General features: G+C 51.9%; 2 protein-coding genes across 2 annotated transcripts in view; one reads left to right on the forward strand and one right to left on the reverse strand.

The window, feature by feature from the left end:
* The window catches only part of MBP (myelin basic protein), a 113344-nt gene extending 93081 nt beyond the window's left edge, over positions 1-20263 (forward strand). The window contains exons 6-10 of the mRNA XM_024754794.1: positions 9561-9668; positions 10933-10968; positions 11368-11400; positions 14558-14677; positions 20127-20263. Coding sequence (XP_024610562.1) covers positions 9561-9668; positions 10933-10968; positions 11368-11400; positions 14558-14677; positions 20127-20171 — 342 coding nt within the window. The 3' untranslated portion in view covers positions 20172-20263. The remainder of the gene's footprint in view (positions 1-9560; positions 9669-10932; positions 10969-11367; positions 11401-14557; positions 14678-20126) is intronic.
* On the reverse strand, positions 358-20132 carry LOC112406108 (translation initiation factor IF-2-like). The gene is made up of 5 exons (XM_024754792.1): positions 19751-20132; positions 19170-19326; positions 19018-19076; positions 15468-17649; positions 358-703 (listed from the first exon to the last, which is right to left on the reverse strand). The coding sequence occupies exons 4-5, from the start codon at positions 16364-16366 to the stop codon at positions 592-594; spliced, it is 1011 nt and encodes a 336-aa protein (XP_024610560.1). The 5' UTR covers positions 16367-17649; positions 19018-19076; positions 19170-19326; positions 19751-20132; the 3' UTR covers positions 358-591.
* Positions 20264-25147: the final 4884 nt, after the last annotated feature.

The following is a 25147-nucleotide window of genomic DNA, read 5'->3' on the forward strand; positions in this document are numbered from 1 at the left end:
ACTGAACTGCGTACTTAACGACGGCAAAATGGTAGATTTCACGTAACGTATGTTTTACCACAATAAAAAAAAATTAAGGGTGACAGATACAGCACTCCCCCCCCCGCCACTGTGTAAAGGTGTCATCACCATGGCAACAGAGGCTCGTTTCTTAGCTCCTCTTCCTGTGCTCACCACAGAACTCTTTAGTGATACATAAACAAACAGATTAAGCGGCAGCCCTAGAGTCTTAGGAAAACGCCCTAATACATAAACCAGCTGCAGAATTACCTTTCTTTCCTTGCCTGCTACTCAGAGGTGGCCCCTTAGTAAAAGCTGAGAGCTAAAAACTCTCTCAGCGAGTCTCGGTTTCAACCCCGTGCTTTCACATGTGGGGAAACAGAAGCCCCAGCGCTTGGCGTGCTCGGTTCGCAGGGGTTTTTGGGTCAGGACCAGAGCCCTCCAGCCCCCAGAGGCTTGCTCTTTCCAGGAGGCCCCAGTAGAAAGAGGGTTTCTTTGTTCCTTTGTCCACTTCTGTTTGCTGAACCAAACTGCCAGAAGCTTTGGGGAATCAAGTAGAAGTTTTTCTTTTTTCCTCCAAAAACTTAAAATCTAGCTGGAGACCTGGAGACAAAAGATGGATGTAGGGAGAAGGCCAGACTCACCTATGCGGAGATCTCCAACCAGGAAATTCACGGAACGACGTAATGTTGCCATCACCAACCTTGGGACAAATAATGATAGATCGTGTTAAATGGACTTATTTTATAAATTAATATACAGTAAAATTGGGTGGTTTCTGGTGTACACATCTGTGAATTTTAACACACATGTAGTTTCACGTGGCCGCCACCACAATAAGGGTACATCACCCCAAAACCTCCCTCCCACTTCACACCACACCCTTCCCTCCCCCATTCCTGACCCCTGACAGCCACTGCTCTGGTCACCCTCCCTGTAGTGTACTCCTTTGAAGAAAGTCACATGTATGAGATCGTACTGTACGAAATCTCTCTGGAATGGCTGCTTTCACTCGGTACAATGCCTTGGAGATGCCTCTGAGTTGTTGCTCCTTTTTACTACTGCATAGTATTCCGTTGCATGGACATACCACAGTCTGTTTATCCCTTTACTCAGTGACGAACATTTGGGTTGTTTGCAGAGTTGGTGATTACGAATTGAGTTGCTATAAACATTCATGTAGAGGTTTTTGTGTGATCGTAAGTTTTTATTCAAGATTCAAATTATTTCCATCAAAAGACTGGAGACCAATATATTCATTACAAAAATCTCATCCAAAAATATGTAGTTTTTCTTTTATCATTCAAAGCAGGAAGTGGGATTGCTGGGCCATATAATATGTATTGATACATGGTTAGCTTTATAATAACTGTCAAATTGTTTTCAAGAGTGAGGGTACCATTTTGCATTCCCACCAGCAAAGCATGAGAGTTCCAGTGGCACTGCATCCTAGTCAGCACTTAGTATTGTCGGTATCCTTTATTTTAGCCATTCTAATAGGGGTGTAGTGGTGTCTCCTGATGATTTTGATTTGCATCTTACTAATAGCTAATGATGCTGGGCATCTTTTCATGTGCTTATTTGTATTCTGCTCATCCTCTGCAGTCAAGTGTTTAGTCAAGTGTTTTGTCCAATTTTTTAACCTGGTGGTTTGTTTTTTTACCGTTGATTTTTGAGAGTTCTTTACGAGAAGGACTTGTGGTTTCAAGTCTTTTGTCATATATATGATTGGAAATATTTTCTCCATCTGTAGTTTGTCTTTTCATTCTCTTAAAGTATCTTTTGCAAAACAAAGGTTTTAAATATTGATCAGGTTCAGTTTATCAATTTTGTTTCTTTTATGGATCATGGTTTTGGTGTCAGGTCTATAAATTTATTGGCTACCCTCACGTCATGAAGGTTTTCTTCTATTTTCTCCCATTTTCTTCTAAAACTCTGTACTTTTACAGTGTAGATAGAGATCCATGATCCATTTGGGGTTAATTTTTGTATAGGGTGTGACTTTGGATTGAGGTTCATGTTTTTGGATATTGGATGTCCAGTGGTTCCAATACCATATGTTGAAAAGACTATGCTTTCTCCATTGAGTTGTCTTTGCACCTTTGTCAAAAATCACCTGGTCCTATTTGTGTGGGTCTACTTTTGGACTCTACTGTGTTCCACTGAACTATGTATCTACACCTTCTCCAGTACGACACTGCCTATAGCTACGTAGGAAATCTTTAAATCAAGTGATGCGGTTCCTCTGATTTTATTCTTCTTTTTCACAGTTGTTTGGCTATTTTGGTTACATATAGTTTCAAGGTTAGTTTTTCTATATCTAAACAAAATCCTGCTAGGATTCTGAGTGGCAGAGCAGTACATCTGTACATCAGTTTGGGAAGAATTGCCATCTGTACTATTCATGGTCTTCTGACACATGAAGATAGTATGTCTCTCCACTTAAGTCTTCTTTGATTTTCTTCCACCAGCATTTTCTAGTTTTTAGCATAAAGATCATATACACGCTTTGCCAAGTTTATAACTAATACTTTGTTTCTCTGATGCTATTATATATGGTGGTGCTTTTAAATTTGGTGTTTTTCTTAACTGTTCATTGCTAATATATAGAAATATGATTGACTAAACGTTCTTTCAGCAACAGACCATTACAACTACAACAATATAGCTATAACTCTACATTAAATTATCTGTGACAACTTATAGCCAAAATTCCAAGTCAGGGTCCTAGTTCAGTCACTCTTCAATGCATATGTTACAAAAGGATTCCATGATGATTGTTCTATTTACTTAAGATCTACTGCATGTGTTGGGCTCTGTATTAAAAGGGATCTAAACTGTCGATACGTTAATTCAACAGTTAATGCTCATTGCATGCTTAGTTCTGTGCCGAGGGCCATAAATACACTAATTGACGTTTTCATGAACAGTTCTGACCCCAGATTCTGAGAGGTAGAACACAACTTACCAACCTCATGTGTTCCTTAAAAGATTTAAATTAATTTTCCCTCAAAAGATTGGCGACCAATGTATTCATTATAAAAATCACCAAAATATATGCTCTTTCTTTTAGCGTTCAAAGCTGGTACGCATGATAAACATGTGAAATACTTCATTAACTATGTCAGAGCAAAAGTAAGTTTTAATAATATCAGACCTGCATACAGGACTGAACGTTCATTTATTTAAAAACCTTTTTGTAAAGTTTAAGAAACTTTTCTAGTTTAATCACAGAATGGGTGAATCAAAGTGCACAATGTCTCTGTGACTCAAAATCCAGCACAGCCTGCAGAAAAATGGTATATAAAACAAAAGAAAAGGGACAAGACGCCGCACTTCCACTGCAGGGGGCGTGGGTTCGATCCCTGGTCAGGGAACTAAGATCCCACATGCCGTGCAGTGCGGCCAAAAAAAAAAACCACAAAAAAACCCAAAGTCAGGGCAAATTGTACTAAGTTCTGAGCTGCTTTAATTATTTTTGGCCATTAGGGTGGTATCTAATAAATAACTTCACTTGGCAGATACATTAGACACAAAGAAATGTTTTCTTAAAATAAGCAATTTAAAGAGTTTCCTAGCTCATCTGTTTTCTTTTTTCATTCTTAATTTTATACTCTCTTTTATTGGAGAAGCATGTGTAAGGTGGGCCAGCGGTGAGTGAATCTGATTGGTCTGTGAGCTCAGAAAGGCGCTAGCTGAGAGACAACACAGCACAAGGAGAACCAGATTATTTATGTTCTGGCAACCCCAGCAGAGAGAATAAGAGTAAGGACGGGGGAGGGAGGGTCACCAGTTCCTGAAACGCTCCAGCGCTTCCCCTTGAGGTTGACGTCTTCAAGTTCAAATGTGCATGGCGTCCACTTCTGCCCACGCCATCGTACCCACATCATAACTCAATCCCCCCGGTTTCCTCTGTGGGGAACCAGAATCCTGTGAGGTCCCCGGCCCGGTGGAGGAGAGGGAGACTCAGCCCGTGGCCACCAGGCCTCCGCTGCACCCTCCGCCCTTCTGGGAGGCTGTGAATGTGCCACACGGAAAGCAGATCACGTGCTGAGTCGCCCCAGGTGAGCTGAGAAAGCTGTGCCCAGCAGAGGCCGCAGGAAGGGCACTGCAGACAGCAGAACGCACGGCCGGGACGTCGGGAGGGTGGGTGTCGGGCAGCGGTGGGAGCCTGGGAGAGGCAGAGAGCCACAGGGAAGTGGGAAGGGGCCTTGACTCCAGTCAGGATCCGCAGAAGGATGGACTTTGAGCTCGAAGGCTGAGCAGGGCACAAAAAGTCACAGGGAAGCAGGAGGCGTGGAGGGCACGTGGACACCTCATTCAAAGGACATCGAGGTGGCTGGTCTACTCAGAGCCAAGACGAGGTCTCACCAAGTGGACAAAACCAGGCCATGCCATGTGGTGCCAGGTCTCGGGGGCCCCCCGGCTGGAGAAAAGATGTTCAGTTTGTGAAACAGGCGCAGGGAACGGTTGTGGGGAAGGACAGGAGGAGAGCATCCTTTGCAAACCCGTCTTGGCTGGAAAGGGAGGGGCCCGAACAGGGCTACCCCAGCCTTGGCCTTAACGTCAATGTGGGGAGAAGACAAATGTAAGGAATATTTTAAAGAAAAACCTACAAGATTTGTGAACTGAGTCAGTGCGGGAAATAGAGCAGAGAAGGAGGCCAGCGTGACCGCAGGGCTTCAGCCCTGGTGGATGGGGGTAGGAGGATTGCCAGCTAGAGACAGGCATAGACATTAACAGTAACTAGTACTGGGGACAATGCACCTGTACCTAGTACCAGAGACAAAGCACCTGTAACTAGTACCAGAGATAATGCACCTGTAACTCGTACCAGAGATAATGCACCTGTGACTAATACCAGAGACAATGCACCTGTAACTAGTACCAGAGACAATGCACCTGTAAGTAGTACCAGAGATAATGCACCTGTAACTAGTACCAGAGACAATGCACCTGTAACTAGTACCAGAGAAAATGCACCTGTAAGTCATACCAGAGATAATGCACCTGTAACTAGTACCAGGGACAATGCACCTGTAACTAGTACCAGGGACAATGCACCTGTAACTAGTACCAGGGACAATGCACCTGTAACTAGTACCAGAGATAATGCACCTGTAACTAATACTGGGGACAATGCACCTGTAACTAGTACCAGAGAAAATGCACCTGTAACTCATACCAGAGATAATGCACCTGTAACTCGTACCAGAGATAATGCACCTGTAACTAGTACCAGAGACAATGCACCTGTAACTCATACCAGAGATAATGCACCTGTAACTTGTACCAGAGAAAATGCACCTGTAACTCATACCAGAGATAATGCACCTGTAACTCGTATCAGAGATAATGCACCTGTAACTAGTACCAGGGACAATGCACCTGTAACTAGTACCAGGGACAATGCACCTGTAACTAGTACCAGAGATAATGCACCTGTAACTAGTACCGGAGATAATGCACCTGTAACTAGTACCAGAGAAAATGCACCTGTAACTCATACCAGAGATAATGCACCTGTAACTCGTACCAGAGATAATGCACCTGTAACTAGTACCAGAGACAATGCACCTGTAACTCATACCAGAGATAATGCACCTGTAACTTGTACCAGAGAAAATGCACCTGTAACTCATACCAGAGATAATGCACCTGTAACTCGTATCAGAGATAATGCACCTGTAACTAGTACCAGAGACAATGCACCTGTAACTAGTACCAGAGAAAATGCACCTGTAAGTCATACCAGAGATAATGCACCTGTAACTAGTACCAGGGACAATGCACCTGTAACTCGTACCAGAGATAATGCACCTGTAACTAGTACCAGAGACAATGCACCTGTAAGTAGTACCAGAGATAATGCACCTGTAACTAGTACCAGAGACAATGCACCTGTAAGTAGTACCAGAGATAATGCACCTGTAACTAGTACCAGAGACAATGCACCTGTAAGTAGTACCAGAGATAATGCACCTGTAACTAGTACCAGAGACAATGCACCTGTAAGTAGTACCAGAGATAATGCACCTGTAACTAGTACCAGAGACAATGCACCTGTAAGTAGTACCAGAGATAATGCACCTGTAACTAGTACCAGAGACAATGCACCTGTAAGTAGTACCAGAGATAATGCACCTGTAACTAGTACCAGAGACAATGCACCTGTAAGTAGTACCAGAGATAATGCACCTGTAACTAGTACCAGAGACAATGCACCTGTAAGTAGTACCAGAGATAATGCACCTGTAACTAGTACCAGAGACAATGCACCTGTAAGTAGTACCAGAGATAATGCACCTGTAACTAGTACCAGAGACAATGCACCTGTAAGTAGTACCAGAGATAATGCACCTGTAACTAGTACCAGAGACAATGCACCTGTAAGTAGTACCAGAGATAATGCACCTGTAACTAGTACCAGAGACAATGCACCTGTAAGTAGTACCAGAGATAATGCACCTGTAACTAGTACCAGAGACAATGCACCTGTAAGTAGTACCAGAGATAATGCACCTGTAACTAGTACCAGAGACAATGCACCTGTAAGTAGTACCAGAGATAATGCACCTGTAACTAGTACCAGAGACAATGCACCTGTAAGTAGTACCAGAGATAATGCACCTGTAACTAGTACCAGAGACAATGCACCTGTAAGTAGTACCAGAGATAATGCACCTGTAACTAGTACCAGAGACAATGCACCTGTAAGTAGTACCAGAGATAATGCACCTGTAACTAGTACCAGAGACAATGCACCTGTAAGTAGTACCAGAGATAATGCACCTGTAACTAGTACCAGAGACAATGCACCTGTAAGTAGTACCAGAGATAATGCACCTGTAACTAGTACCAGAGACAATGCACCTGTAAGTAGTACCAGAGATAATGCACCTGTAACTAGTACCAGAGACAATGCACCTGTAAGTAGTACCAGAGATAATGCACCTGTAACTAGTACCAGAGACAATGCACCTGTAAGTAGTACCAGAGATAATGCACCTGTAACTAGTACCAGAGACAATGCACCTGTAAGTAGTACCAGAGATAATGCACCTGTAACTAGTACCAGAGACAATGCACCTGTAAGTAGTACCAGAGATAATGCACCTGTAACTAGTACCAGAGACAATGCACCTGTAAGTAGTACCAGAGATAATGCACCTGTAACTAGTACCAGAGACAATGCACCTGTAAGTAGTACCAGAGATAATGCACCTGTAACTAGTACCAGAGACAATGCACCTGTAAGTAGTACCAGAGATAATGCACCTGTAACTAGTACCAGAGACAATGCACCTGTAAGTAGTACCAGAGATAATGCACCTGTAACTAGTACCAGAGACAATGCACCTGTAAGTAGTACCAGAGATAATGCACCTGTAACTAGTACCAGAGACAATGCACCTGTAAGTAGTACCAGAGATAATGCACCTGTAACTAGTACCAGAGACAATGCACCTGTAAGTAGTACCAGAGATAATGCACCTGTAACTAGTACCAGAGACAATGCACCTGTAAGTAGTACCAGAGATAATGCACCTGTAACTAGTACCAGAGACAATGCACCTGTAAGTAGTACCAGAGATAATGCACCTGTAACTAGTACCAGAGACAATGCACCTGTAAGTAGTACCAGAGATAATGCACCTGTAACTAGTACCAGAGACAATGCACCTGTAAGTAGTACCAGAGATAATGCACCTGTAACTAGTACCAGAGACAATGCACCTGTAAGTAGTACCAGAGATAATGCACCTGTAACTAGTACCAGAGACAATGCACCTGTAAGTAGTACCAGAGATAATGCACCTGTAACTAGTACCAGAGACAATGCACCTGTAACTAGTACCGGGGACAATGCACCTGTAAGTAGTATCAGGGACAATGCACAGGTAACTAGTACCAGGGACAGTGCACCTGTAACTCGTACCAGAGATAATGCAGCCGTAACTAGTACCAGGGACAATGCACCTGTAACTCGTACCAGAGATAATGCACCTGTAACTAGTACCAGGGACAATGCACCTGTAACTCGTACCAGAGATAATGCACCCGTAACTAGTACCAGGGACAATGCACCTGTAACTAGTACCAGGGACAATGCACCTGTACCTAGTACCAGAGACAATGCACCTGTAATTAGTAACAAGGACAAAGCACCTGTAACTAGTACCAGAGATAATGCACCTGTAACTAATACCGGGGACAATGCACCTGTAACTAATACCAGAGAAAATGCACCTGTAACTAGTACCAAAGATAATGCACCTGTAGCTAGTACCAAGGACAATGCACCTGTACTAGTACCAGGGACAATGCACCTGTAACTAGTACCGGAGATAATGCACCTGTAACTAGTACCAGAGATAATGCACCTGTAACGAGTATCAGGGACAATGTACCTGTAAGTAGCATCAGGGACAGTGCACCTGTAACCAGTACCAGGGACAATGCACCTGTAACTAGTACCAGGGACAATGCACCTATAACTAGTACCAAGGAGAATTCACCTGTAACTAGTACCAAGGACAATGTACCTGTAAATAGTACCAAGGACAATGCACCTGTAAGTAGTATCAGAGACAGTGCACCTGTAACTAGTACCAAGGAGACTTCACCTATAACTAGTACCAAGGAGAATTCACCTGTAACTAGTACCAAGGACAATGCACCTGTAACTAGTACCAAGGACAATGCACCTGTAACTAGTGCCGGGGACAATGCACCTGTAACTAGTACCAGAGATAATGCACCTGTAACTAGTACCAGACACAATGCACCCATAACTAGTACCGGAGATAACGCACCTGTCACTGGTACCAAGGAGAATGCACCTCTAACTAGTACCAGGTACAGTGTACCTCTAACTAGTGCCAGGGACGATGCACTTGTTACTCCAGTGACAGCCCAGTCAGGGGTGCAGGTATCACCAGTGAAACTAAGCCCATTAAATGCATTAAATTCCCGAGAAGCCCAATTTAGACTTTTCGGTGGCAACAGTGTCTTCTGAACAGCAAGGGTCCTTTCGAACCACAAGCACCGAGCTGGCGATGGAGGAGATGTGCACGAGGCTTTGGCGCATGTACCTGACGGGCTTTCAGGGGATTCCTCTGACCTTCCAGACATTTCCTGATCCCCTCATTCTCACGACCCCCCACACTCCCATAGCAGGGGCTGTGTACAAGCACCGTCCTCTCTGCCAGGGCTCCAGGCGAGTCCCCCTCCTCCTGGGACCACCAGCTCGCAGGCTCTGTCAAGTGCTTCTGAAGGTGGAGCCCACGTCCGGGGAGGCTGGCGATGCTCCCTCCGAGCTTGGCCTTCCCGTCGGGAGGGCTCCCGAGGGGGCGTCTGCAGTGGCCAGGAGGTCAGCCGAGGAGGGACCTGCGGGGACAGCACCGCCCAGACCCCACCCGCCTGGCTACATCCTGTGACGTCAGCAGCTTCCTAGCATCAGGTCTCCAAAAGTATCCAGATCCACGGAGGAGCAGAGGCAGCTTCCCCAGACAGCAGAGGGTCCAGCCTGCCCTGAGACCACGCGTCCTGTCTTTCAGGATGGACACCACGCGGCCAGAGCCACCCACTATGGCTCCCTGCCCCAGAAGGCGCAGCACGGGCGGCCCCAAGATGAAAACCCCGTAGTGCACTTCTTCAAGAACATCGTGAGTGGCAGCCACGGTGGGAGGGGACTGATTAGAGGGGTGAGGGGCATCCGGCCCTGCCCCAGTCCACGAGGGCCCGAGTATGTCCCCAGGTGACACTGGGCTCTGATCCACAAGGGATCTGAGTATATCTCCATGTGACACAGCTGTAATCCATGATGGGGGCTCTGAGTATATCCCCAGGTGACACCTCCCACTTCCTCAGGGTGAGGTTGGCCTCGGGAGCCCAGGGCCAGCACCTGGTCCCAAGGTCTGAGCTGCACCTGCGGCTTAGCTTTGTGTTAAAACTTTGAGTTCTACCAAAGAACTCACTCCTTTTGAGACTAAGCTAGTAGGAGATGCTTAGTTCAAAAATACAAGCTTTGCAAAACTCTGGAGACGGTAAGATGATCAGGGGTGCGGGGGCAGGAGGGATGAATAGACTAGGAGTGCCCGGGATTTGGGGGCATTGAGTCTCCTCTGAACGATGCCGTGACAGCGGAGACACCTCATACATTTGTCAAAATCCACAGAATGTACAACACAGAGTCCACAGACCTTGGTTAATGTATTGACATTGGCTCAGTTGTAACAAGTGCACCACGCGAGAGCCAGGGGTGCTGTGCACAGGGCAGAGGGGTCATGAGAACTGTCTGCAATTGCTGTGCAAGTTTTCTGGAAACCTAAAACTTCTCTAAAAAATAACATCTTAAAAACAAAACCACAGGCTCTAATTATAAACTTTCTGTGCAGCAGACATCTAAGATGGTATTTTCATGTTGATTAGGGAGCTTCAGGAGTCGCACACCTGCGGGTGTCCTTTTTGAGGCTCGAATACCAGGGGCCCTTGACTGCCCACCCCAGAGAGGACGGTGGTGACGCTCACCGTCTCCAACACCTGCGAGAGGGCGTGTGTCATGGGAGCACACGCCAAGAGGAATCGCCTCTGTGGCTGCAGAGCCTTTGGTGTGTTTCCCACCCTCTCAAACACTGTCTGTGTGCTCTGGAAGATCGAGATGGCACTGGATACTTTCAAATTCTCAAATCGTATATTTCTCTCTCAACTAAAACAGAATGGGGACACCGGGCAGAGACTGAGTGGGTGGCTTCTTATACCAATAGATACCAGACCCTCCCAGCAAGCAGGAGCTAGCAGGGAACTAGCAACAAGCCAGGTGACAACACGAGGTGACACGGTGACAACAGGAGGCTCTCACGAGGAGGGTCAGGGCTGCTGTGAAGCAGGGACCCCACCCCCGCTCACCATTCTCCCGTGTCTTTGCAGGTGACACCTCGCACACCTCCTCCATCACAAGGAAAGGTAAGACCTCCCAATGTGTTGAGTCATCATCACTTTACAGCCCTTCCCTGAAATCCCTAAACGGATCAAAAGGAGGGCTGGACTCAGAGCTCCCTGACTGCACCCCAAAATGTCTTGTCACGTGGAGCCCACGCAGGACAGGCTGAGCCGCGCGTGACACCCCTTCCCGCCTGCTGCCGTGCAGACAGCGCTCACCATCCCAGCTCCCTTCCCTCTCAACCCCAATCTGAAATCCTCCCTGGGCAGCTCCCCGGGGCCACGGCCAACCACAGGATAGGGCGCGTGTGCCAAAACCTGTTTGCCATCTCAGCACTGTGTTGTCCTGTGTTTCCTGTTTCGTGCAGAGAACGTTTTTCCCACACTGATCACCATGTCCCTCTTTTTCTTTTCCTCACACAGGGGCGAGGACTGTCCCTCAGCAGATTTAGCTGGGTAGGTGACAAATGCACGTCTACCCGTTGCCTCTCCTTCCTCACGGCCACTCAGCTGTTCTGTTCTGCTCTGTTTCAGTTGCTCTCTGGGCCCACCTTCCTTCCCATCCCACCCAGCTTGTCCCCCGCTGCTTCCGCCGCAGCCGGTCCTTCCTTCCAGCTGGGTTCACGCTCCTGTTTTCATGACCCAGGGCCCAGGCACAAAAGGGCTCCTAGGAGACTCCCCTGGGCTCCTCCCCAGGGAAGGAGCGACTCCACGTATGAGAAAATTCCTGATTTCCTTCCGAAAGGGCAGATGAGGAAAAATGGGTCCCTGCAGCCTGCGTGTGGACCTGTCCAAATAGCCCGCACTCCCTCCCCTGCCAGACGTTGACATTTTGGGGAGAAAACCATGATTCTGCTAACGAGACAAAAAGATGCTAAATTCAGTCATTCAGTTTATAACCTAAGTGATCCAAAAGATTTTGGCTTGGGTTTTGACTTAGTCATAACTAAAGCTTGGCTATCAAGCCATCCAGGAAAACCTTTTTAGGAGTTTCTGAGAAGATTTTAAAGAAGATTAAAATCTTCGTTTAACCCATGAAGATATTAAATGGCTGATTTGTTCACTTTCTAGTAAAATTTTGTGTCTGAACCAACTTTAAATGCCTATCTATATTTTAACTAAATCTATCGACCATACTTACTAGCAAATATTAGATAGAGTTCTTACTTTATAAAATCTCCAGAATAAAAAGAGAACCACTAATCTATAGGCCCGGAACTGTGTCTGTCTTGGAGACACAGTATCCTTAGAAACACATCCTCCAATGTCCTTGGAGACACAATATATCTCTAGTGCAGAGCCTACATGTCCTTGATACCCAATTAATAAGCATCACAGAAATCAATGAATGAATTTAGAAAGAAAGAAAAGGAAGGAAGGAAGGGAGGGAGGAGGGAGGGGGGAGCCACCCTCAGAGAAAAGGCAGGGGAGGCTTCCATAAACTGCCCCAACACATCACTACGTTGAAGTATGAACTGAGATGTTTGCTGGAACGTTTTATACACATACGCGTGAGCGTCTTCCTGACCTAATGAATTTGCCGAAAGGTGATGATAACGTAGGGAATCGACACGGGCCAGCCCTCAGGGACAATTAATGATTGACTTTCTGTGCCAGCAGGAGACAAAGATGATGCTGAAGAATGGGACCCACTTTTGACCCAGAAATCTGATTTTAGTAACCGCTTGAGCTGCCTCTAACCTTCTAGGCGTGAACCAGGGCGAAGCCATCGGCGAACGTGGAGTGATGGGAGGGGGAAAGACCATGTTTCTTGCAGTCGTTTAAAGGCCACTTGAGCCCGGCAGCTAACAGCACGGCCTTTGCATGCCTCTCACGTCTCCGTGTTTGGTCCCACTAATGTCTGTTAATTTTCTCTTTTTTTCCAAAGTAAAATCCTGCTCCGTATTCCGTGAGCTGGCTTGTCGGTTTCCTAGAGCCACACGACTGTCTTCCCGTTTGGAGTTCCTGAAAGTCCCACCAGTTTTCTAAACTATGTTGTATGTTTTTTGGTAAATTCTAGGTTGTCCAAAGATATAAGTGACCAAGAGTTTGAAAGGAGAAACTTTAAGCAGATTATTAATCTGAAAACCAATCCTTGAATTTAATTCTCAGAAGCTCTTTATTTTTGGAGAAAACAGCAGAGTAAGGGAACGATTTAGCACTTGCATGGGAAGGCGTGGATCTCGACAACTCTTGTGTCTGTCCTTTGCCTCAGTCCTCTTTAACCACCCCCCCGACCCTGGACCATGATGCAGTGAGCGTGTCCATGGAAACCTCTGGGATTCAGGGCAGTTCTGGGCTCCTCTCGTATGTGGTCTTGGATCCTCACTGCCCCTGTCCCTTGCACACTTGATAACCCTTGAAACCAAACCTTCACGTGAAAATAGCTGAGTGGCCAATGTCTGTTCCCAAACCTGGGCTGAAGAGAAGTAGCTTGGGGGTGCAGGGCAGGGGGTGTGCCTGGACAGATGGCCCTGGTCCAGCTTCAGTTCCAACACGAGAGGGGTGGACTGGAGGAATCTGGAAGCTTCTGGAGCCTAAACCAGAGGGATCGATCCCATGGTTTCCCAAGCTCCTAAGGCGGCACCCTCGTGAAACTGGAAAGCGCTGCAGCCTGAGGCGAAGGGTTCTGGGGTCTCGATCAGGAGACGGTTTTATTTCGTGTATAGAATTCTCAGGAGAGGCCAGACAGAGAGCTTCCTACTTCTCGTTGGTGAAACCTGAAGTGAGACCTCAGAGCCTGTCCGTTGCATAAGATCCGTGACGCAGACAGGATGTGTGGTTCACCCCTGGAGGAATGTCGCACCCCAGGCTGGACACCTGTTACCCCAAAGGCTAACATTCCTTATGTCTGAGCATCAGAGTTTCCCCCATTCCTTTCTTGTGTTCACAGTGGAAGTTTCCCTTTGAAACTAAAGTGCATTAGAATGCAGACTGGTCCTAGAGACACACATATCCTTACATTTCAGTAATCACTTGTCATTGCTACGTGTCACGAAGGCAATTTTTCTCCATCTTCCCTGAAGTGAGAGGGGCTCCCGGGGCAGCTGGAGACCAGGCTGGGAGCTGCCGGGGGAACCCCCCTCCCCATAACACCAGCAAGCTCGGAAGTTCAGAGCCGCAGGCTCCATTCTCAGAGCAGAGCATCCATTATCCCCATTTTATAGAAGAGGAAACCAAAGCTCAGAGAGGTTCCAACACTTGCCCAAGGTCACACAGCCAGGGCAGGGGGTTGCTGAGACCCGTCCAGGTGGCTGGCTCTGGGGCTGTGCCCAGGTGCACGGCCTGGGGGACAGGGCTTCCCAGCCGGGACCCGCCCCCTCCCCTCTGCGGTGACCGGCTCCCAGCCCAGAGCCCCTGGAAGGACCCTGGTCCCGGTTCACCGTCCACACTCAGGGCACCCAGGCCGCGGCCAGGGGAGCTGGTCCTGGTCGTCCTGGAGAGGCTCCTCCAGGCTGGAGAATGGGAATTTTGTCTGTGCACGTTAGAAAGGTAGGAGCCCCCAAATTTCACCAAGTCTGAAGGCTGCTGATGCCTCCCGGAAAGCAGATGGGAAGGGTCTGTGCTGCCCAGGCCGCATGGACAGACTGAGAGCGGCCATCCTCTCTTGCAGGGAGCCGAGGGCCAGAAGCCAGGATTCGGTTACGGGGGCAGAGCTTCCGACTACAAATCGGGTCACAAGGGCCTCAAGGGGCATGACGCCCAGGGCACGCTTTCCAAAATCTTCAAGCTGGTAAGGCACCTTCTTAAGGCGGGCGGCGCGGGGGCGGGTTCGGGGACAGGGCTGGGACTGCCGGCCTCTGGCTCGTCCCCGCGCCGCTTCTCTGCAGTCAGCGCCCCACGTGCCATCCCTGCCCCGCCAAGCGCTTCTCCAGGGCCCGCCTGAACAGGGGCGGCGCTGGGCGCCAGGCCGGGGCCCCTCGGGGAGCTTGCGGGCGACGCCGTCGTCCGTGGTTACAGCCGGGGCCCGGGAGGCACGGGGGCCTGGAAGGTCAGACAGCAGCGCCTCCGTCCCTGAGGGAACCGGCCAAGGGGACACGAGGGGAAGACGGCTGGATGGCCGAGAGGCCCCGGGGACCACGGGCACCCGTCCCGTCGGTTAACCCGGCCGTCACGGCCACGTCCGTCAGTGCGTGACCTGGGCCCCCGGGCTCCCTGAGGCTCGGCTTGTCCTCCGGACGACGGGGTGACGGACGCGTGGCCGGAGCCGCTGTGACGGTGGAGCGGGCACAACGCCCTCTGCCCGGCCCCCCCCCCCCCACCCCGCTGGTGACAAGACGGCCTCGCTCGGAGCACCCGACATCTCAGGAGGGGCTCTGACGCGGGACGGGCGCCATCACCCCGGGCCTGAGCCGCACGGAAGAGGGAAAGGAAGGTTCTGGACTCGGACGGGGGCCGGCAGTGGCCCTTCCCCCCAGGCCTCTCAGAGCCTCCCTCTCGGAGACGCGAGGCTGCAGCTCCCTCCCGGGGGAGGTCGGGGGCGCCCACGTCCAGGGCTGCCTTCTGACCGAGGCCAAGCTCACCTGTGAGGAAGCCGGACGGCCCGGAGACGGGAGGGCCGGGAGCCGGGCTGGGCCTGGAGCAGACGGGCTGAGGGCGGCGGGCTCCGCCCCTGCGTCCTGCGCCGCCGGCCGCCCGACGCCGAGGCGACTTCCAGGTGGCCGGAGAGACGTGTGTGGCCTCCGTTCGCTGGCCCGCTGACGGCTCCTCGTAGGAAGGTCACAGACCCCGGGGCACGAGGCGCAGCCTCGGAAACATGCCGCCACCGCCTGAGGCTTGGGGCCCCGAGAGCCTTGGGAAGGGGCTTCGCGGCGGTGGCGGAGGCCTCGGGACTAACCCAGTGACGGGCCTGCTCCGGGCATGGCGCCGGGGGCCCCGGCCCGGCGGCAGCCCTGTGGCCCCGCGGGCTCTGCGCCGGGCTTTGCTGAGCGCCTGCTCGGTGCGTCGTCACGTGCCGGCGAAGCCTTCCGCGCAGGCCGCCGCCTCTTAAAGGAGCCGTGTCGTCCTGTTGGTTGGGCGACAGAAAACACACGGTGCATGCTGGCGGGGAGGCGGGATGGGCTGAGCGCGAACGTGCCCCTCTGTGCCCTCCAGGCCATCGGGATTCCAGGCGGGGCGCCAGACAGGGCCCGGCGGAGCGGGTGGCGGGCGCAGGGGCGCGAAGGGGGCAGGGGCTGGCCTGGCACGGGGACAGGGCTCCCGGCTGACCGCTGACGGAGCACGGGGAGGCCTGGCTGGGTCCCGGAGGAGGGAGGCGGCTGCGGCAGCGGCACCGGCACCGAGTGACCGGTGGGAGGGGTAAGGGGCTCCCCCCACAGAGGGTCCCGGGACCCTCCTGAGCGCTCTGACCCTGGCCCTGAATGGGGAGGTCCCCGGGATCTAGTGACACGGTGTGACTTATGTTCTCATGTTGAAAGACCATCTGGCAAAAACTAACAAAAACGGGACCGGATTTTGCACTTCCTGGACTGGAGAGCAAGGAAGACCCTGTGGATTTCCGCGGCTGCGCATCCGGGGCTTTGGCGGCTGAGCCCAGGTTCTAACCACGTGTCAGATTTTCAGGCTTAAACCTGGAAGGGGGTTGGGAGTTGGGATGACCCCGTGGAGCCACGGCGAGCCTACCGTGCCGCTGGGGCCGTGTCCACACAGATCTGAGGCTCCAGGAGGGCACTTGCCATCCCTGGCACAGAACCGTGTTCACAGGGCAGCTGGGCAGGGACAAACTTCACCATATTCGGGTCCCATGTTTTCTCGTCAGAGTAACAGCCCAGCCTTCACTTCCGCTGACTCTTCATCCAAACAGGCCATCACTTCCCTGCCGACATCCAACTACTACCAAAGCCCTGACTGCTAAGAGGGTCCAGTCAACTCCTCTTCCAGCTGGAAGAAACGTCATACGGAAGACGGATGCCAGTGAGGAAAAGACAGAGTCCATCTGTTACGACGGGAGTGGCGTTGTAAGGACACGACACACACGATGCCCTCAGCACCGTCAGATGCTCCCTGCGGATAAAGGAAAGCCGGGATCCGGCCGCAGGAGGGGAGCCAGCTGCTCGGTCCCCGGACTTTGGACCGTCCTGCGTCCTCGAGCATCATGGTGTCAGCATCGCAGGCAGACGCAGCCCAATTCTCACCCCGTGTGGCAGCTTCCTCCCCCCGTGTCCTCAGTCCGGAGGCCACCTGGGGGAGGCGGGAGTTTCCACGGACTCCTGTCCCAGGTGTTCGTGGGCTCAGGTGAGAATGGGAGCGTCTCCTGGGGAACACCTGCTGGGATCACAGCAGGTCACAACGTGATTTAACATGAGAAGGTCCCGTGGTACGTGGCGTGGTCGTGTCACCAGGAGATCTGACAGCCCCGTGTGCCCCGTCTCAAGGGCTCAATCACCACCAGCAAAGCACAGCGGCCCCTCAACCTGAATCACCTCTGACCTCTGACCTGCAGAAGTGGGCTTCCTACTTGGTTCATTAAAACGTCGAGATTCTACAATTTATGGTGGAAAGATTTGGTCAGGAACCCAAAGACTCATTGATTGGTCACCTAATCTTTAATTCAATATCGAGTCCCATGTGTGGTGTATTTGGTGGTCGGGATATACACACAGCACGGATGGACCGCATGACCCAGATTCTGGAAGATGCTGGACACTCGTGGGTGATGTGAAGCAGGACTCAGCTTTGAGGACCCTTAGTCTCCTCAAGAAAAACCTTAAATACATGAAGTGAGTGGTGAGTAAACCGTGGCTAAGTTGGTTAATGTCAGATAAAATGCAGGGACTTCCCTGGTGGTGCAGTGGTTAAGAATCCGCCTGCCAATGCAGGGGACACGGATTCAATTCCCGGTCCAGGAAGATCCCACATGCTGCAGAGCAACTAAGCCCATGTGCCACAGCTACTGAGCCTGTGCTCTAGAGCCTGCGAGCCACAACTACTGAGCCCACATGCCACAACTACTGAAGCCCGCGCACCTAGAGCCCGTGCTCCGCAACAAGAGAACACATTGCAATGAGAAGCCCGCGCACCGCAACGAAGAGTAGCCCCTGCTCTCCGCAACTAGAGAAGGCCTGCGGAGCGATGAAGACCCAACGCAGCAAAAAAACAGAAACACAAAAGCAAACAAACAAGCAAAAAACCCAGAGGCAGGACCCACTCTTCAAAATGTCAATTCTGAGGCAAATCTGATAAGAAAATAAATTCTACCTAAACGTCCAAGCAACAGAGACCATCACGATATACGTGTCTCGATTCTGAAACGTAGCAGCGAGACGGCGAGGGTACAGACCCCGGAGGAGCTCTGGGTCTAAACCCGGAACTGCAGGGTTTCCACCAGTGACCCAAGCCTGGCCGGGAGGTTGCCTGCAATGCCCAGACCATTTCTGAGTCTCCCAAGACTTCTGAACAAGAATGTCCCAGGGCTGAACCCAGACGTCTGCAGTTAGGACAATTTCCCTCCTCATCTGGGGTTCTAACCCCTTTGGCTGGCTGACTTTGGGGAAATTACGCAACCTCTCTGAGCTTCAGCTCCTTCGACCACGTGAGGGGGATGCTAACAACGCCTCTCTCCAAGTTGGCTTGCTCGCTCACAAGAGGAAACAGATGTCACGGATTTAGCTCGCGGGAGATGCTCAATACATTGCAGGCACGAGGATAGAAAATAAACCCCCCAAATTTGCCATTTTTCATTTCACAAGGAGCCCCGAGGACATTCAGGGGCGTCTCCCGTGAAATGTCTGGCCCAGGGCGTGGGGAGCTGGCTCCGTCTCAGCACAGGTGTACTTTGTCAGATGGGGCCGTGACTCTGGTCCTGCACAGGAATAAATCACACTTAAGAGGGAGCCCTGACAGGTTGATCTGCGGGAATTTCAGGGCACGGTGGGCCGGGGCAGACTGGATCAGGGCTTCTCCGGCAGCGGCTCTGAGGACCGAGCACACAAAGCTGAGCCGGGCTCACGCGGGACCGGACCCGAGTCCCCGCTGAGGAGGGTGGCCCTGAGGCAGAGGTGACAAAGCCCCTTCCCTGGGAGGGAGCGTCTCTGGGTGATTCCTGGTACCTTCAGAGGTTAGAATTCCACAAACCTTCTCGCTTGTGAAAATAAAATTCCTCCAGTGAGTTGTTCAGCAACATAGGGATGTTTCTGGAAAAAGCAAAACCCCAAGAAATCAGAACTACCATCTCTCTGGCTGACTGCGTTAATTATAAGGATCTGGGGCCCTCGTGCTTCCGTCACCTTATTTCTGGTAACATGAGGGACGGAGGCGTGGCTGAGGTCAGGTCAATAGGTGTCCGTCTGTCATCTGGTCAACAGGGTATTTCATGTCTGTCTTGCTCTCTGGGGGCTCACAGTCTCAAGGGAATCTTTGAGAGGTCAATTTTTCATCCATAACCTAAGAGAAAAGGGAAATCCAAAGAGACTAAAATTTGAATGCAAATTCAAAGGCAAAAAAAAAAAAAAAAGCGCCCTTTTCCGAGTTAATCTAAGTGACATCTGGGGTGACAAGTGCCACCTTCTCAGAGCCGATGCCCAGCCATGCTCCCTGGAAGCTGTTGTCCCCGCCCAGCCGTCTCCACCTCCACGACTGCCAACTCTTTTTTTTTTTTTTTTATTGCAAATTGTATTTGTCCAGAAAACATGTCAATTCACATGTTTTAAGACCCTGAGGTCAGAGTTAGCGGCCGGCCCCTCTGGGAGGGTGGTTTTCTTGGTGACGCAGAAGAGGGCTCATGGGAGGGGACTGTCCCCGGGGAGACCAGCTGAGCAGTGGCCCCTCCCTGGCGGCCCAAGCAAGGGTGTGCCCATCACATCAGCACCTCAGCTCCCACAAAGGAGTCTGTCCCTGTCATCGTTCACGGGCCGCTTCCCCCGGTCCCCGGGAATCTCGGCCGAGGAAACGAGCTCCGAGCTCCTTCGAAACCTGGTAATATATCAGTTGAGCTTCTCACGCCCAGAAAACGCAATGCTCTCAGACGAGACCCCCAACTCTCTGCGTCCTATTTGCCCTGAGGCACTTGGAGGTCCGACGGGCTAAAGGATGCTGGAGACACGGGGTCAAAGACTTGCTCCGTGCGGCATCATTTCCAGCAACAGACTCCAGAAGAGGCCCCGTGGCTGGCGATCCACTGACCGCAAGGACGCGGGGCGGCCGGGCGGCTCCGGCCCTCCTAACCCTCTGTTTCCTTTTCTCAGGGAGGACGAGACGGCCGTTCGGGGTCCCCAATGGCGAGACGCTGAAGCCCTGCCCCGTGTCCCGGAATCCCGTCCGTCCCCAGCTTCTTAACACAACTGCCTGGAAGTTAACCGCGAGCCGTAGATCCCTAACGTAGCCGCTGCCCCCTAACCCTGGCGACAGCGCACAGCAGGCCCCGCGCGCGGCCTGCCGGCTTCTGGCCGGCCGCCCCTCTGTCCCCTCGCCCTTGGAGATCAGTGACGTCCCCCGAGAGCCGGGGCCGGCGACCCTCTCCCGTCGCCGGCCCCCGTCCCGCGATGGCCCGGGGCGCGGCCCTGGGGACCACCGAGCGGGGCGCGCAGACCGTGCGGCTCCGAGCTTCCTTTGGTTTCTTTCCCGGCCTCCGCCGCTCACCCCGCGAAGCCTTTCCCCTTCTAACCGATCGGCTGGGCGCGGAGCGGCTTGGCGGCGGGCGCTTTGGTACGTGACAGGCGGGCGGGCAGCGGGGACTGTTCCGCGTGGTGGCCGCGGCTCACACACCCGGATGAGCCGGATCGGCGCGGGCGGAGAGGGCGCGCGGGGGCAGAGTCGGGCCGGGCTCTTCTGGGAAACCGGGCGGCGACGGCACAGGCTCGGCGGGCAGCAGAGCGGCCTCGCCACGACCGGTTTCCACCCGAGCCCGGCGGCCGGCCGGGAGGTGGCGCAGCTCGGAGCGGTGGCAGGAGTTTCCGGGGAGCCTCGCGGTGGCAGGCTGGTCACCGTGAGCGCGAAAGTGACAGGTGGCGTAGCTCAGCACGGCGGTGCACACGGCAGACACTAACCTCTCCCCCCACGCCCCCCGCGGAAACGTAACGGTCCCGCCCGCTTCCTCCAGGAAACCCACTGACGACGAGTACGCTGGCCTTTCCCGAATCGCCGGCCGAGCACGTGGGGATGGGCAGAGGTCCTCCAATCCCGCTGTTTCCTAACGCGAGCTGACATCTCCTGCGCTCCCCCCGCTCCCCGTAACCTACTGATTCCCGCCTTTTGAGTTCAGCATCTCTCCCACAAGCCCTCCAAGGAGCCCCGCACACTGGCGTCAGCCCCCCTAGGACGGAGATGAGGACCTAGTCAACATAACGCCCAAACGCACCTCTAATCCCCTTCTAATTTTGAATGTTTCGTGTGGGTTTAATATAATGTCTATTAATATATAGCCTCAATGATGAGAGGATAAGAAAAAAAAAAAAGGAAGAAAATTTCCAAAACAAAACCTCCAAATTGCTACACACACACACACACACACACACACACACACACACACACACACTCTGCATCTTTGAGCTGTTGACTGAGTGACCTCCATTCGTGGCTACACCCAACAGCAAGAGCTGTGACCCTGGGTCTCATGGAAAGTATGCACTGTTCTTGAATATCGAAATAAAATACACTTTTAATGATATTTGCATGGCCGTCTTCTTTGGCTTTTATTCTGGTCTGTGGAATGCGAGCCCACGTAGAGCAAAACTCAGAGCTGATGTGAGTAGGCGTCTTACTGTCACAGGACAGAGCTGCCTCTCGGCACCTGTTTGAGGAGGTGAGTTATCAGATGGTTTGTGTATCAATAAGAGAAAGTGGAGTCGAGGCCGCTGTTAGGGCACCGAGTCTCTGACTCACGAGGAAAGTAATTTTTAATTGATCTTTAAACAACCCTTTAGAGTATATCTACATTTCACTATCTTACCAGCATACCAGTCCCTGTTAACTTGAACTGAAGAATCTTTGAAAAACGACTTTTTGCCACGCAGAGACGATGACAAAGATAACTGATACTGGAAATTTTATGTATAGTTTCTTTTAGTTACAAGAATTATCTTTCAAAAAGGTAAATGGAAATCTTATGTTTTGCTTTTAACAAACCACTGGTTCCCTTCCATCTCAGGAGCAGCCCTGAGAAACTCACAAATGCCAGCAAGGGAAGCGCCCTCCCCATCGATTGCAGGGTGACACCGGCCGTCCTCAGGGAGCACCCAGGCTCAAGCGTGCTGTGCACTTCCAATCCGACAATAAAAGCCGGCCCCACCCAGTAGCCTGAGGCCCCATCCACGGGGTAGATAAGACTCCAAGCCATGCCAACCCCCAAACCTCTTCAGACCAAGGGATTTGGAAAAGCATGCAAAGACATCACATCTTCTCAATTCTGCTCTTCCGGTTGGCAAGTCTATTTTAATGTTACATATATAGAAAATGCATTAAGTGGTAAACCAAGGGGTGTCCTAGAATAACACAGCGTTTACCATGATAATGTGATACTAAAATAAAATGACGCAAAATAGGAAGTGAACCACGGAAGGGGTGTTCTCACTGAGCATTTATCCAAAGCGGTCTGCATCACCCCCCTCAAGCTGAAGGAAATTAGTTTACCAGGCGGAGCTCCAAGAGAAGTGGGTGCTGGAACCCCAGCCGGGACACTCTTCCTCATCTCACTGTGCTCACCCCGAGGACCATCGCTCGCAGGGTCTAGAGGTATCGGGAGGGTCTATTGAACCAAGAAAGGCTCTTCCCACCAGGACAGGAAACCACAATGATCACGCTTTCCAAGACATCGTATCAATCTGCACAGCCACCTCCACGCCACTCGGTCCAGACCGAGAAACGTATGTGGCCTCCTGTCCATCTGGGCGGAGGATGGTCCGAGGAGCTGGTCCAGGGTGCCCAGCCCGGCGGGAACAACCTCTGGAGGGAGGGTTGAGGTCGGGAGCAGGTCAGAGGTTAGTGGAGAGGATGTCGGCTCAATCCATGGGGCTGGCTTCATAAATCGGGTGCGGGCTGTAAATTGGAATTGGGATTTTGGGAGGAGAGAGAACTGGGGCCTGAGGAAAACACTGAAATAGGGAAAGAAAAGCCTTCTTGTAGCATCTGAAAACGAGAAGAGCCAAGCCTTTAATTAAGTCTATTAGGGCTGTCGTAACACTATACCACGGACTGGGCGGCTGAAACAATAGATATTTTCTTTGCTCGGGGTTCTGGAGGCTGGAAGCCCATGGCCAAGGTGCTGGCAGGGGGATTCTGGGGAGGCCGCCCTCCAGACGCCACCTGCCTGCTGGTTCCCCGTGGCCCCTCCTCTGGGCACGTGACACACTGCTGGTGTTGCTGCTTATGAGGGCACCAGTCCTCACCCTTAAGACCGCCCTTAAACCCTAATTAGCTCCTAGAAGTCCTATCACACTGGGAGTGAAGGCTCCAACAGATGGATTTGTGTGGGGAGGGGCACCAGTCAATCCACAGCAGGTGTGTGTTTCTCATGCAGCGACAAGTATGTCCTAGACCCCCATCTGGCAAGAGTTTTAATTAAACCACCGGACTTTGCAGTGAGTATGCTTCCTTCTTTCCCCAAAAAGGTAACATGAAGTGAAGCATCTCAGTGCATTTTCTATGGCGATTTTTCTCTTGTAAATAGCGAAGAGTCAGGGAATCCTAGGCAAAGCGGCGTAAGGAGGGGGTGCGCAATCGCAGCCCGGTGAAGCCGAGGGACGGGTAACCACCGCGGGCTGTTCACTCCAGTGCGTGACCCTGGAGCAACGTCCTTTGACCGCATTTGCCCTGGAAGCAGAATCAACCACCTAACTTTCGAGAAACATGCTGATTTCAGTCGGGCTCTCCCTTGCCCCCCAGACAATCTCAACTTTGTCCCCGGGGGGAGGGTGACAGCTCCTCCTCTCACAGCCTCTTCTCAGCTCGACTTCCCCCCCGCACCGTGAAAGAACACGGGTTCGCCCAGCACCCGAACCTCACCAACTCCAGAAACTCGTTGCTCGGTCAAGACCCGAGAGCACGCCTAAGATGACCAGTCCTTCGACCGCATCCAGACCAGCTGGGGCCCCTGCTGCTCGCAGCCTAGTTCCAGATGCTGGCGCTAAATTAAGGAGAGATTTGGAGCAGAGCGCGGACAGAGTGACTGACAGGGCGCACAACAGCCCCCGAGGGGGTGTCCTGATGGCCCGGGAGGCGCTGGATTGGCGGCTGTGCCCATGGCACCTGCACCAACAGCACGGTAGCCCTGGGAGGCCCCGCCCACCTCGGGGGGCAGAACCTGGCCTCTGACGAAGCCCGCCCGGGGAGGTGGGGACGTTGCCCGTGGGAGACACCCACTGGACCCAGAGGTCAGTAACCGGTTCACCTCCCTTAACATGAATTGTGGCAAAATCACTTATGATAACGGGGCTGCTGCACAGGTGGGCAACGTCCTGCCCTCCTCGGGGACGCCTGTCTCTGCACCTTGGCAGCCAAACCTCAGAGCAAAACAAGCAACACAGGCTGCTGCAGTGACCGAGGCGGGGGGACCCCAGAGTGCTTGCGAGTCCGTGTGGATGCTTGCTTCCCCCGCTGAGGAGGGAGGAAACGAGGAGGGGCAGGGCCTGCAGGCAGCCAGGAGCCAGCCAAGCAGCCGAAGTTGGTTGTGCGTCCGGAGGCGGGGCTCTCACTGTCGGAGGGGGAGGGGATGAAGCCTGAAGTGTTGGAGCATCTACGTGAGCCCATGGTTTCACGTGTAGACGGGTGAAAAGTCTCAGATCGATGATGAGTGCGCGCGCACACACACACACACGCACACACACACACACACATACACTCTCTCTCTCTCCCCCCCCTCCCCACCACCACTCAGCTCTTGGCTTCTAAATACCACGCTCCACTAGAGGGAGCCAGGGCTTCGGGAAGAAATGGCTGGTTCCAGCGCTGGGACAGGGAAAGGGAACAATTTATTGGGCCAGAAAGTAAGAAAGCGCTCAGAGAGTAACGTGGGTGTGTCAAAAGGACTCAAAGCTACCTGACGGAGCCCCTACTGGCCAAATCCAGGACTATTTGAGAGTCAAAATAAGGAAGGATCCTGATGGATTGCAGCCACTAAATAAAACAGGAAGCCACAAGCCCAAACCACCATGAACACAAGAATAAACCACCGAGGGAGAACAGGAAGCCCGTCCTCAAAGTGGAATACCAGCTACTGATGACAGAGGGAACGAAGGGACCTGCAAGCAGGGAGACGCCGGGGTACCACACA

The sequence above is a fragment of the Neophocaena asiaeorientalis genome, unplaced genomic scaffold (assembly GCF_003031525.2).
Source record: "Neophocaena asiaeorientalis asiaeorientalis breed wild unplaced genomic scaffold, Neophocaena_asiaeorientalis_V1.1 scaffold124, whole genome shotgun sequence".
Taxonomy (NCBI): domain Eukaryota; kingdom Metazoa; phylum Chordata; class Mammalia; order Artiodactyla; family Phocoenidae; genus Neophocaena; species Neophocaena asiaeorientalis.